Here is a 14,096-nt window from a genome sequence, read left to right as displayed (position 1 = left end):
ACCTGGGTTTGAAGGATAATCAGGTTGCCACCGGTGCCTTCATCTTGGCCTTTGAGGGGGATACATTGACCGAGAAGGTCAAGGTGATGGTCTACCGGTGTAATATAAAGCCCTATATCCCTCCTCCGATGCGGTGCTTTAAGTGCTGGAAGTTCGGCCGTACGCCTTCCCGTTGTACTTTCAGCATCACATGCCGAGATTACGGACGCCCATCACATCCCAACAATACTCCATGTGCTCCGCCTCCCATCTGTGTCAACTGTGGAGATCACCTTGCTCGCCTGACTGCAGGATTCTCCAGAAAGAAAAGAAAATCGTGGAGTAAAAGACCCTGGGCAGACTGACCTACACTGAGGCTAAGAGAAAATTTGAACGCCTGCATCCTGTGCGTATGACATCGTCTTACACTGCCGCCACAACAGTTCTGGCACCATCAGCTCCGCCAAACCAGGTCATCTCTCAGAGCCGGAAGACTACACCTGCCCCCTTGATGCTGGAGGGCATTTCCCTCCCTGTTGCTCCTGCACCAACTACTTCGGGAGCAACATCCCCCCCCCCCCCCCCCCCCCCCCGCCCCCCCAAAACAATCGGGGACATCTGTCCCAACTTCTAAGCCGGAGAAACATAAGTCTTCTTTAGCTTCTCTCACCAGGAATGGGTCCCTTGGGTCACTCCCTTCCCAGGTTTCTCCTAGTGGGAAAAATGACACCCACCAGTGGCTGAAGAGCCCAAAAGCAGCTGGTCGTAGGGCTTCACGCTAATCCTCAGTCACGCAGACTGAGCCAGTGAAGTCCTCCCTGCCAGGGAAACCCAAGGAGCAGCGAGAGAAATCCAAAAAGAAAACCCATAAAACCAAGGAAATTGTGGTGGCACCCACACCACTGCCACCTACAAGCTCTGCGGCTGAGGATGGGGTGGAGATTTTGGCATCCGCTGAGGACCTAGATCTCGCCAGACCCTCAGACTCGATGGATATAGACTGCTCAGGCAATAAATTGATGGCAGCAGGTGACTCTGAGGCGTAAAATACCTCATTGAATGTTCCATGCCTTCCCAGTCTGACGATGTGATCCTCCAATGGAATTGCGGTGGTTTTTTCCACCGCCTGGCTGAGCTACGACAACTGTTAAGCTTTACACATGGTATCTGCATTGCCCTCCAGGAAACCTGGTTCCCAGCAATGCAGACCCCTACCCTCTGTGGCTATAAGGGATATTACAGGAACCGTAGTGACTATAATCGAGTGTCAGGTGGAGTTTGCGTTTATGTCCTAAACTCGGTCTGTAGTGAACATGTGCCCCCTTCAAACCCCTCTTGAAGCTGTGGCTGTCAGAATAAGGACGATGCAGGAAAGAACTGTCTGCAGTGTATATCTTCCTCCAGATGGTGCAGTACCCCTGAATGTATTAGGTGCACTGATTGATCAACTCCCTAAACCTTTCCTACTTCTGGGAGATTTTAATGCCCATAACCCCTTGTGGTGTGGTACCATGCTTACTGGCCGAAACAGAGATGTCGAAACTTTACTGTCGCAGTTCGACCTCTACCTCTAAGATACTGGGGCCGCCACACAGTTCAGTGTGGCTGATGGTAGTTACTCAGCCATTGCTTTATCAATTTGCAGCCCAGGACTTCTCCCATCTATCCACTGGAGAGCACATGGCGACCTGTGTGGTAGTGTGTGTGGTAATGCCACTTCTCCATCTTCCTATCACTGCCCCAGCGTCTGCCACATGGATGCCTGCCCAGATGGGCTTTGAACAAGGCAGACTGGGGAACTTTCACCTCTGCTGTCACCGCTGAATCTCCCCCACACGGTAACATCGATGTGACGGTTGAGCAGGTGACTAGCACAATTGTTTCTGCAGCAGAAAACACGATCGCTCGCTCTTTAGGGTGCCCGAGGCATAAGGCAGTCCTTGGTGGTCGCCGGAAGTCGCTGAAGCATTTAAGGAGCATCGGCGAGCTCCACAGCGGCATAAACGGCACCCTTTCCTGGAGCACCTCATAGCCTTTAAGCGGCTTTGTGCCTGTGTACGCCACCTTATAAAACAACGGAAACAGGAGTGTGGAAGAGATGTGTGTCGACCATTGGGTGCCATACGTCACCTTCCCAAGTCTGGACGAAGATCAGATGTCTTATTGGGTACCAGACCCCAACAGGTGTCCCTGGTGTTGCCATCAATGGCGAGTTATGTACCGACGCAAACGCGATTTGCGAGCACTTTGCTGAGCACTTTGCTTGAGCCTCTGTGTCGGAGAATAACCCCCCAGCCTTTCACACACTCAAAAAACGAAGGCTGGAAGGGAACGTCCTCTCATTCACTACACGCTGCAGTGAATCCTATAATGCCCCATTTACAGAGTGGGAGCTCCTCAGTGCTCTTGCACATTGCCCCGACACAGCTCCTGGGCCTGATCGCATCCACAGCCAAATGATTAGACCTCTCTCATCTGACTACAAGCGACATCTTCTCATTTTCAACCAGATCTGGTGCGATGGCGTCTTTCTATCGCAGTGGCAGGAGAGCACCATCATTCCGGTGCTCAAAACCGGTAAAAACCCACTTGATGTGGATAGCTATCAGCCCATCAGCCTCGCCAACATTCTTTGTAAGCTGCTGGAACATACGGTATGTCGGCAGTTGGGTTGGGTCGGGTCCTGGAGTCACGTAGCTTGCTGGCTCCATATCAGGGCGGCTCTACAAACTGATAGTCTTGTGTCCATCGAGTCTGCCATCCGAACAGCCTTTTCCAGACGGCAACACCTGATTGCTCTTTCTTGACTTACCTAAAGCATACAACACGACTTGGCAAGTCATATCCTTGCCACATTGTATGAGTGGGGTCTCCGGGGACCACTCCCGATTTTTATCCAAAACTTTGTCGTTCTGTGCTTTCAGTGTCCAAGTTGGTGACTCCCATAGTTCCAACCATATCCAGGAGAAAGGAGTCCCGCAAGGCTCTGCATTTAGTGTCTCTCTATTTTTAGTGACCATTAGCGGCCTAGTAGCAGCTGTCAGGCCCTCCGTCTCACCTTCTCCGTATGCAGACGACTTCTGCATTTCGTACTGCTGCTCCAGTACTGTTGTTCCTGAGCGATGCCTCCAGGGAGCCATCCACAAGGCGCAGTCATGCACTCTAGCCCACAGCTTCCAGTTTTCAGCCGCAAAGTCGTGCGTCATGCATTTCTGTCGGTGTTGTAACGTTCATCCGGAACCCACACTTTATCTTAATGACGATCCATTCTCTGTAGTGGAGACATACCAATTCCTAGGACTGATTTTCGATGCTCTATTGACTTGGCTCCCTCATCTTCGTCAGCTTAATCAGAAGTGCTGGCAGCACCTCAGTGCCCTCCGTTGCTTGAGCAACACCAAATGGGTTGCAGATCTCTGTACGCTGCTGCAGCTCTACAGAGCCCTTGCCCAATCCCAAATTGACTATGGAAGTGTGGTTTGTGGTTTGGCAGTGCCTTCAGCATTGGATATACTCGACCCTGTGCACCACTGTGGGGTTCAATTAGCGACAGGAGCTTTTAGGACGAGTCTGGTGACCAGTGTGGTGTCCCTCCACTGCAGATCAGACATGCGCAACTGCTCGCCAGTTACGCAGCGCACATTCATAGTTCCCCTGAGCATCCGAATTACTGTCTCCTTTTCCCACCCGCAGCAGTCCATCTGCTGCACTGACGACCCAGATCAGAGCTAACGATTGCGGTTCGTGTGTGGTCCCTTCTCTCCGAATTGGAGTCCTTGCCTTTACCACCTCTACTTGCGGTCTGTTCACATACACCTCCATGTTGTACGCCTCAGCTGCAGCTTCGTCTGGACCTTTTGGATGGCCCTAAGGACTCCATTAACCCTGCCGCTATCCGCTGTCACTTCCTCTCGATCCTTGACGTGTTGCGGGGCTCTGAAGTGGTTTACACCGATGCATCGTTGGCTGATAGTCACGTAGGCTACACATGTGTTCATGGAGGACTCATGGAGCAACACTCCTTGCCAGTTGGCTGCTGTGTTTTCACTGCAGAGCTGGCGGTCGTATCTCGTGCTCTTGGTTACATCCGCTCATGCCCTGGCAAGTCATTTCTCCTGTGTATTGACCAGTGCTACCTTCGCCACCCTCTGGTAGTGTCCATTCAGGAGTCCATCTATGCCCTGGAACAGTCCGGCCGTTCTGTGGTGTTTGTGTGGACCCCAGGACATGTCGGAATCCCCGATGACGAACTTGCCGACAGGCTGGCCAAACAGGGGACACGAAAACCACATCTGGAGATAGGCATCTCCGAAGCTGGCGTGCGTTCTGTCTTACACCGCAGGGTTTTCTGGCTTTGGGAGACGTAATGGCATAACAGCACACACAACAAACTGCATGTCATTAAGGAGAGTATGAATGTGTGGAAGTGTTCCATGCAGGCCTCTCGCAGGAAATCAGTTGACCTTTGCTGGATCCGCATTGGCCATATATGGCTAACGCATGGTTACCTGCTCCGTTGTGCGGACACACCTCAGTGTTGCTGTGGCTCCCAAATGACAGTTGTCCACCTCCTGTCTACTGCCCACTTTTAGCCGCTCTGCAGCAGACTTTTAACTTTCCCAGCACCCTTCCCTCGGTGTTGGGCGACAGTGCCTCCAGAGCAGCTTTAGTTTTATGTTTTATCCGTGAGAGTGGGTTTCATACTTCTATGTAGGTTTTAGTGCATGTCCTTTGTCCCTCTGTGTCCTCCACCCTAGTGCTTTTAGGGTGGAGGTTTTAATGTGTTGCAGAGTGGCTGGCTTTCCCTTTTTATTCTTGTGGTTGGCCAGCCACTGTAATTTGCTTTCATGTTTTACTCCCTTCTGTTTCTAGCATCTCTCTGTTGTTTTCTTGTCCTCTTTTGTTCCTTTTAGTATTTGTTGCCTTCCCTTCGTTCTTGTGGCTTTTCATTTCTTTGCGTTTTGTGTTATATGTTTCGTCCGTTTTATTCTCACCCTTGTGGCATTGTTTTATTAGGTCAAGGGACCGATGACCTCGTAGTTTGGTCCTTTGTCCCGCTTTTAAACCAACCAACCAACCAACCAACCAACCCACCCATCAACCAACCTCCCTACCTCTCTCCTGCCATCTGTCTAAACTGCAGCACTTCACTGTCTGCCACCCCCACCATACTATCCCTCCCCACGTCAGCCTCCTGCTTACCCCCACTCAGTTGCCACTCCCATCATGCACTGGTGCTGCTGCTCGCAGTGTTGTTTTAGTTACAGTTTGTGTGTGTGTGTGTGTGTGTGTGTGTGTGTGTGTGTGTGTGTGTGTCAAAGGCCTTAATGTGTGAATCTTCTTGTAGTGCCTCTGTGACTCAGCATCTCCGCTATATGGTGATTAGCAATTTTCCTTCTCTAATATTGTTACATTCCATGCTGGATTTTCCATTGTTTGATCTTTAGTCCTGGAATAGTACAATGAGAAAAGGGGTTGTAGTTGTATTTGGGGTATGTACCACTTCTCAAATCTTTCTCATGTAGGAGGATTGCAGACTAAAAAGCTTTTCTCTTTCTTTCAGGCTTACTGGTATAAATTTTTTAATTGTGTTTGTATAGAACTCTGGTTGAAGGATGGGAATGATGCAAAAACAGGTGTTAATAAAAGTTTGTTTCTTGCAGGTCATTGAATCCCTCCAATAGAAACAAAACGCCAGTGGCTTCTTTTGTAATGGAGGACATTGCTGTCAGTGTGACAGTTTTCAGCAGCTCAGAAACACAACAGATTAGTTTGGGTACTGTTACGAGAAGCGGTGTGCTTCATTTGTACAGGCATCAGCTGAACGGGTGAGTTTTATTGACTGGTTTTTAGATACTTGAGTAAAAGATTTTTTAAGAGCTCTTGTAAAATCTGCATTGTGACTTGAACTTTAGAAGCTCATAAATAATTTCAAATGTGTTGTTTGTTTTATATAATTTTGCACAGTAGCACTTCTGTCACATTGCAATAGAGCCCTAAATCATCCCCCCCCCCCCCCTCTTCCCCCACGTACAGTATTCTTTTTCTCATCGTCATGGTTTGTAATTTCACAGTTCAGAGGCTTCCTTCAGCTGGCTGTTTTTCAAGGAGCTCCTTGCTTGGTGGGTTAGTGGTCATGTGCGTAAAAGAAACCGTATTCCATTTGAGTCCTTAGATGTATCGCGGCACTGCACTGAATAGATTTTTGAATGTTGTGCAGGGGCAGTTGAATTTAGTGAAACCAAACTTCTAATTGTTGTTGTTTATAGGTACCCAGAGAGGGTTCTTGGTTCACTTTACAGGAAGTACAAAAATTAGTTATATGTTGCGACTTCAATATTAATTTTGTATATGATGGTGCGAGAAGAAAGATGTTGGTGGATTTCCTAAATTCATATGATCTGATGCAGACGGTGTTTTTCCCATCTAGGGTGCAGGGGAACAGTAGCACAGCCATAGACAGTATTTTTATTCATTCTTCGTTACTAGATTGGCCTTTTGTTAGTAAAAGGGTGAATGCCTTTCCAGACAATGATGCACAAATTTTAACATTAAAAGGCTTTTGTACTCAGACAAATCTCACATATAATTACAAACTATGTAGGAAAGTTAATCCAGCAGCAATAGAGTTTTTTAAACCTTGTTAAGGAACAAGAGGGGCAGGATGTTTATAGTGCTGATAACGTAGATGATAAATATAACACTTCTCTTAAAACATTTCTCACGCTCTTTGAGAGTTGCTTCCCATTAGAATGTTCTGAACAGGGTACTATAGCCTGCGTCACCTAGTACGGCACTTCTACGCATAGAGGCAGAGTGTGGAAAGGAAGTTGGGGGGGGGGGGGGGGGGTGTACTGCGCATGTGTGGCAGCAAAGTGCGGGCAAACGAAGTCCACATTGCCGAACTGCGTTGCTGCGGACAACAGTCAAGCTCGTTTGCCTATGGTACATTGTATTATATGTCCAGATCTATGAGGGGAGTAATAAGTATTAAAACAGATTTTGATCAGTCGTCATGAGAGAAATATTTATTTACGTCTTGATGACGTTGTGTACACTGCTTCACAGATTTACTCGGCGTGACATTGGGAGGTGAGAACAGCTGACAGAGCTTTGTGAAGACGTGTAGTAAAATTTTTCTCAAAACAATAATTGTCTAATGAGAAGGTAATTGAAACTGCTTGCAATAATTACCGTTTATTGCGATTTGAATTGCATTATAAGTAAAAATTTAATACACAACTGAATTAACTTCAAGCACAAACCAAAATCATTACATTTGCTTGACAACTGCTTCTGCACAATAGAATTTTTAAAAATGTGTGTGTGTGTGTGTGTGTGTGTGTGTGTGTGTGTGTGTGTGTGTGTGTAGTTAAGTGTAATCACTGCATGTAAAAAATAATTAGTGGTAGAAAAGATTAATGTAAAGGACCATTGTAAAAATGGTCAGGAAGTTGTCATATTTTCCGCTGTAACTTGCATTATGAGTGCAAACTAACATGTTCGATGTTACAGCGAGGGACTGGATTTATAATCCATTGAACAAGCAAACAATAAACCATCATCTGCTAATAACTCCAGGGAATCTGACTGATAACATTGAAAACTACCGATATCTTGACAAGTAACAGTTACTGTCGTTTTAGGGCCTTACCCAGTTCGTGCCTTGAAAATGACAAAGGCTTATAACATGGTGGCAGAAGCTTAACTTCTACTTGGGCAATATGTTGAACATTGCAGTCTGCATAATTAAAAGGATACAATGTCCTAATCAAAAATGCTAGGAAATTCTCATTATTATGTATGTAACTGATATGTTAACAAAGACATTTTTATACCACGAGTATTTAAAACTCAGAAATATTATTACTTTGTTCCAAAGTAAACTTCGTAATACCATTGTCACTTCTGTTTGAGGCTGTTTCCGAAGAATCTAATTCTAAATTTACGATGATAGGTTCTTGGCTTAAATCCATCACTTTCCTCTCAAATTCTTCTTTCTGAAGCTTTTCAGCATGCCACATAGACTGTGCCCACACTACAATTGGGATGTTACCTGTTACCTCATTGTATATTGCCTTATGCACAAGCGATTCACTGTATGTTATTTTGAATGTTTTATTTTTTTCCTCCCCATAGCCTTAAAACGCTTTGCCCAAATTAATTCCATGGGGCTACAATGACAGTGACACTTGGGTAAATGTAAAACTGTGTGATCCCATTCACGTGCCAGGAAGTCAAGTTTGTACATTCTGTAACGTGACTTGTATAAATTAGTGAGCTGCAGGAGATCGGCACGAGTCAGGTTTATATGCTGCTTAATATTTTTATTTTTAAGCCAGGGAAAATTATCCGCTTTTCTGGTGTTCGTAATTGATGTTCTTTCTATAACAGTTGAATTATAACTGGCAATGACTGACTTCGGAGCAAGGTATGACAAGAATTGTGAATCACTTCATGAAACTGACAGCATTCAGTGCCGAATGGTAATCACTGCTGTTTTTCTTACACGTAAATACAAGTTTGTTCTCGGACATAAAACCAGAAGAAGAGTCGGCATGCAGAATAATTATCCAAGAATCTATTCCTATGAGAACTTTCAAACCGCCCGTACCATCACTCATTTTCCAGCAGATCTTGGAATGATTCTAATTGACCCATGTTTCATCAAGGTAATACGCTGTTGACAGGGCGCTGATGACCTCGATGTTGAGCGCCCATAACCCCCAACACACACACACACACACACACACACACACACACACACGCTGTTGACTACCTCCTTCTCTTGTATTGTGACTTTATATGGGATATAGTTCATACTGCACCTATGTCACTTCTGTGAAGTAAAAACTCGCTTCTTAACATATCTGGAACCAACATCTTTTAAAATGCTTTACCTTGATGAAGCACTTACATTGAAACCTAAATAACTGTAACACGTTTTTATGTCGGGCATATATCATTCAGTGGAGCACTTTAAAACATCGTTGTTAAAAACCATCCATCGTTTACAATTCTCATTATAGTTCTGTTGCCAACACCATATGGTTCTGGAGTCTGTTCTTCTGTTTTCCAATGTCAACAGTAGGAGACCTGCTTTTAAATTCACGTTTTAAAAAGTTATAAATGTGGTAAATAATCCACTTCGCCTGCTTGTGAAGCTCTTCACATTTATTGCCGTCACCTGACTTTTCTTTTAATTGCTCTTAAACATTTACAAGAAACACATTCAAAGCTATACTGCTGAAAAAAAAAAAAAAAAAAAAAAAAAAGGAAACGAAAAAATTGATAGTTCAATGAATAATTCAATTGCCATGAAGTACGGCAACATTGCAGCATGTAGGAGTGAGATTCTCACTCTCTAGCTGTAACTCTCTGCTACCCGCTCATTCAGGGAATGAATATTATTGGCCACCAGTGGCTAGTGTGCAGAATGGCTGAAAATTGGGCCACCTTCTTACACGACACGAACTTTATTAGTAATAGGCAGCCCAGGTAGCTGACTAGAGGGATAATTATATCACGTAGAACAAAGCAGAAATTGTATAAAAATGTTAGAAGTAGTCACAATCAAGCTGCAGTAGCCCATTACAAACAGTATTGTAAGGTGCTTACAAATGTTATTAGGAAGGCAAAGAGTATGTGGTATGCAAATAGAATAGCTAATTCGCAGGATAAAATTAAAACCATATGGTCAATTGTGAAGGAAGTGTCTCGTTGGCAGGACAAGGTCAATGATACAAAGTCAGTTCGTAGTAAAAATATTTCTGTTACTGACAAATCAGATATATGTACAGTATTTAACAATCGTTTTCTGAGCATTGCTGGTAAATTAAATAAAAATTTAGTTTCTCTAGGGAATCATATAACTTTCTTGGCAAATGCCTTTTCGAGATTGATCTCTGAAATACTTCACTGTGGTACAGACAAGGCAGGGATTGAGTCAATAATTAAATCACTAAAGAGTAAGGACTCTAATGGATATGATGGAGTGTCTAGCAGAATATGAAAGTACTGTGCTGCTCATGTTAACCCTGTATTTAGCCATATTTCTAATTTTTGCTTTAGGAATGGCCAATTTCCTGAACAATTAAAGTACTCGGTAGTAAAGCTGCTGTGTAAAAAGGGAGAAAGGGATCATGTTGACAATTTTAGACCTATTTCTATGTCGTCAGTGTTTGCTGAAGTTATTGAAAAGGCTGTGTGTGTGAGGATAATTGATCATTTTATATCACATGATTTGTTACCAAATGTACAGTTCAGCTCCAGAAGTCGTTTAACAACTGAAAATGCTATATTCTTTTTTCTGTGTGAGGTACTGGATGGGTTAAACAAAAGTTTCCAAATGCTAGGCATAGTTTTTGATTTAACTAAGGCATTTGATTGTGTTGGTCACAAATTATTGCACCAGAAGTTGGACTGTTGTGGAATATGGGGAGTAGCTCACAATTGGTTCACCTCTGACATTACCAACAGACAGCTAAAGGCCATTATTCACAATGTTGAGAATGGCTGTAATGTGGGGTCTGAGTGGGGTATGGTCAGGGGGGGGGGGGGGGGGGGGATCAACGTTGGGGTAACTCCTGTTCCTTATTTACATAAATGATATGCCCTCTAGTATTACGGGTAACTGTAAAATATTTCAGTTTGCTGATGACACTAGCTTGGTAGTAAAGGATGTTGTGTGCAACATTGGCTTGATTTCAAATAATGCAGCTCATAACCTACGTTCATGGCTGGTAGAAAATAAAATAACACTAAATCACAGTAAGACTAAGTTTTTACAGTTTCTAACACACAATTCAACAAAAACCTGACATTTTAATTTCACAGAGTGGGCGTGTGATTAATGAAACTGAACAGTTCAAATTTCTAGGTGTTCAGATAGATAGTAAACTGTCGTGGAAAGCCCATGTTCAGGATCTTGTTTAAAGTCTTAATGCTGCAATTTTTACTATTAGAAAGGTATCTGACGTGAGTGGTCGTTCGACACGAAAATTTGTCTACTTTGCTTATTTTCATTCGCTTATGTCATATTTATGTCGTATGGTATTATATTTTGGGGTAACTCTTCCCATGCTGAAAGGATATTTTTGGCTCAGAAACGGGCAGCATCCATTTTCAATAAGCTGCCACACGAATTCAAAAATCTTTGCAATAATTCACACACCTTCGAATCGAAATTGGGGTCACTCTTTCTGTCCTGTCAAGGAGTTCCTTGTAAAAATGAAGCTGATTCTTGTTGTATTGTTGATTGTGTTTACTTAAACTTATGGATTAACTTTTTTTTATCTGTTATTACTTTTATGTTGTAATTTCATGTACTGACAAGCTCCATGACCTTGGGGTTTTGCTCCTCAAATGGGTCCTACGGAACTTGACATATAAATAAATAGATCGCCACCACCATCACAGTCATCGTCTCCAAACCATTTTCTGTGTTTTTGCCACAGAAACATCTGTCTCAAGTAGACAGCATCATACAAAGAAAGGAAAAAAATCTTAAACAAAACTGAACTACCATGCTAATGAGAGATTGTTCATTGAAGAGTATCTGCTTAATTAAAAAATATAAAATTTTGTGAGATCAAATTCACACTTGCTTGAAAGTGAAATTTTACGTACTTGTATCATACAGAATAGAATCTATGAAATTTATTTACGAAATTTATGTAAATTAATTGCATATGGGGTGTAACAAACATATGGCCAAACTTTGAAGAAACATTCCTCACATGTAGAGGAAGGAAATGTCTTCTGTGGACATGGGGTCTGGAAATGCTTTATTTCCATGTTAGAGCTCAGTTTCTAAAACTTGTCAACACATTAACAGTTTACTTTGAAACGAAGCCTCATCTGTGAACAGCACACCTGCACTGGCACATTGTTGAATGAATCATTTGCAAAAGTGTACCTATGCAGGAAAGTCAGCTGCTAATATGCCTGCCCATGTGCGTGGTATGGATACAGCAGGTTTTTGTATAGTGCTTTCCAGTCAGTCATGTGGTCGGCATAATTGTTTTATGCTGACACCAGGATTTTTCTCAACTTGGCCTCGCCTTTCTAGGTCTAACACAGTCTTCCATGCTCCCTAATACGATGCTCAGTTACTTCAAACATTGATTTGTTGGGTTGCTGTCAGTCTGGAAATGTCTCTAGATACAAACATTGAGTGCGACAGTTATTACCATGTGCCAATTCATAACCTAAGAATCAAAACTTATTGTACCATGTAACCAAGAGGGTATTTTGAACATTATATGTAAGAAAAAGTTTTGTGTACTTCTGGTACATTCTCTTTCTGTGGGTTTCCCCTGGTTAATGCAATCATGAAGAGGAGGAGAAAATGAGCTCCAACATAGAAATAAAGTGATTCCAGGCCCGCATCCATACAACACATTTTACTTCTCTTCTGTGAGGAATGTTTCCAGAAAGTTGACCATACCATTGTCTTACACCCTGTATGATTACAAATATCTTGTCACACATAATATTTACTAAAATCTTGCTTCTGAATTACCTTTCCTTTGTGTAGCATTTCTTGTTTATTTTTCACTTCCTGGTAGCAACTGCTGAAAGGAAAGCAAGGGGAGAAAGAGATTGGCAGAGTTAATGTGAGTTTATTGAATGCTCTTGAAGGAACTTTTGTTAATTCAAATGGCAGTTTACATGTTGAAGTTAGGCATTGATTGTTCCAAATTACTAGTAGCTTTTTGAGACGAGATGATATTTATTTATTAATCCCGGCAAGACTAGGGCCGTCAGGCCCCGTGTTACCCCCTCACCAGCTATTGCAGTGGAGATATTCAAATGTTCACTAACATCAACAGTTCTCACCTTCCACATCAATGAGGAAGCATCTTGCAAGCGAAGGTGTAACTGTTTATAAGAGTCTTTACAGTGTTTGTTGCAAACTAATGGCACTTTCGCACCTGTGTGGAGTCTTTACTATCAGTCTTGTGTTCTTGGGTTGTATGTTCAATTTCTATTACTCGATACTCACAGCAGGGTGTGTCAAAATAAGCCAGATAGATGTGGTGTTCTCATATACATAGTCAAAGGCAGATTTGCAATTATTTCTTTAAGAGAGATGTATTTGAATTTACATGCTTTGTTGTTAAGCACTAAACATTCCGGCCCTGTTTTTTCCTGGTAAAAAGTAGTACTTTCTGGCTTTATCACAGTGCCATGCTTGAAGTAACCAACAGTCATTGCAAGGCAGTCTCTTCTTTTGAAACTTCGTATAGTGTTGTCAGTGTCAATTCGTATTATTTACAATAACATCAGTTTGAAACATGTTCTTTCGAGGACTTGTGTAATGGTGTGAGCAGTGCTGGATGATGTAACTTCAGTATCTCCATCTGCAGACACTGCAATGGAGGCAGATGAGCTGGTGTGGTTATGATGGGGCAATAGTGCAGACAACTGCCATGGGGAACACACAAAATGCGTGATATGGGCAAACCTACTTACAGAGTGTTGTCTGCCAGCAACAGTAAGCTGGGCGGGGCATTTCTAACACAGTTCAACCACCATGGACATTGCCTGCGTCTCACGCCATTTTTGTGTGTTCTGGCATCAGCCAGCCATACCTGCTAATATGTTATGTTTTTTCCAGTGCACATCTGTGCAGTTTCGGATTTTCTGCTTTCCCATAGATAGACTTGCACAGTAAGTTTTTGTTTCCTCTTCCTCTTGCAGGGTTATGTTCCCTGACTTATTTCGAGCATCCACCGACCCTTACAGTAACCTGTGCTGACAGTGTTGTTTAGTGGTGTTTTCATGCTTGTGCAGTTGCCAAAGTGCCAGTGGGCTACCCTACCTAGAGGAAACACCGTGTAAATTCTAGTACTGAATGGTTGATCGAACAGGAAACAAACCATTATTTGATTTTCGGTATTTTTTGTCTAATCTCTACTTGAGGGCTATTTACAATCTATTCAAAGACCCACATGAACTTCTCAGTATTCCTCTCAATTTGTGTGGTGCTAAGGGAAATGACAGTCATTCCTGATATCAATAAATTTATAAGGTAGATAGAAAAATCATGAAGTAGTCATAATGTTTTGTAATCATCACCGCTGTCGTCGTCATCATCATCATTATTATTATTA

At 43.0% G+C, this 14,096-nt stretch overlaps 1 protein-coding gene across 1 annotated transcript in view; it reads left to right on the top strand.

Annotated features, from left to right (window-relative positions):
- The window catches only part of LOC124616110 (WD repeat-containing protein 43), a 97,347-nt gene that overhangs the window by 40,804 nt on the left and 42,447 nt on the right, over positions 1 to 14,096 (top strand). The window contains exon 4 of the mRNA XM_047144374.1: positions 5,643 to 5,807. Coding sequence (XP_047000330.1) covers positions 5,643 to 5,807 — 165 coding nt within the window. The remainder of the gene's footprint in view (positions 1 to 5,642; positions 5,808 to 14,096) is intronic.

Source organism: Schistocerca americana, chromosome 5 (genome assembly GCF_021461395.2).
Source record: "Schistocerca americana isolate TAMUIC-IGC-003095 chromosome 5, iqSchAmer2.1, whole genome shotgun sequence".
Taxonomy (NCBI): domain Eukaryota; kingdom Metazoa; phylum Arthropoda; class Insecta; order Orthoptera; family Acrididae; genus Schistocerca; species Schistocerca americana.
This window is presented reverse-complemented; position numbering and strand designations above follow the sequence as displayed.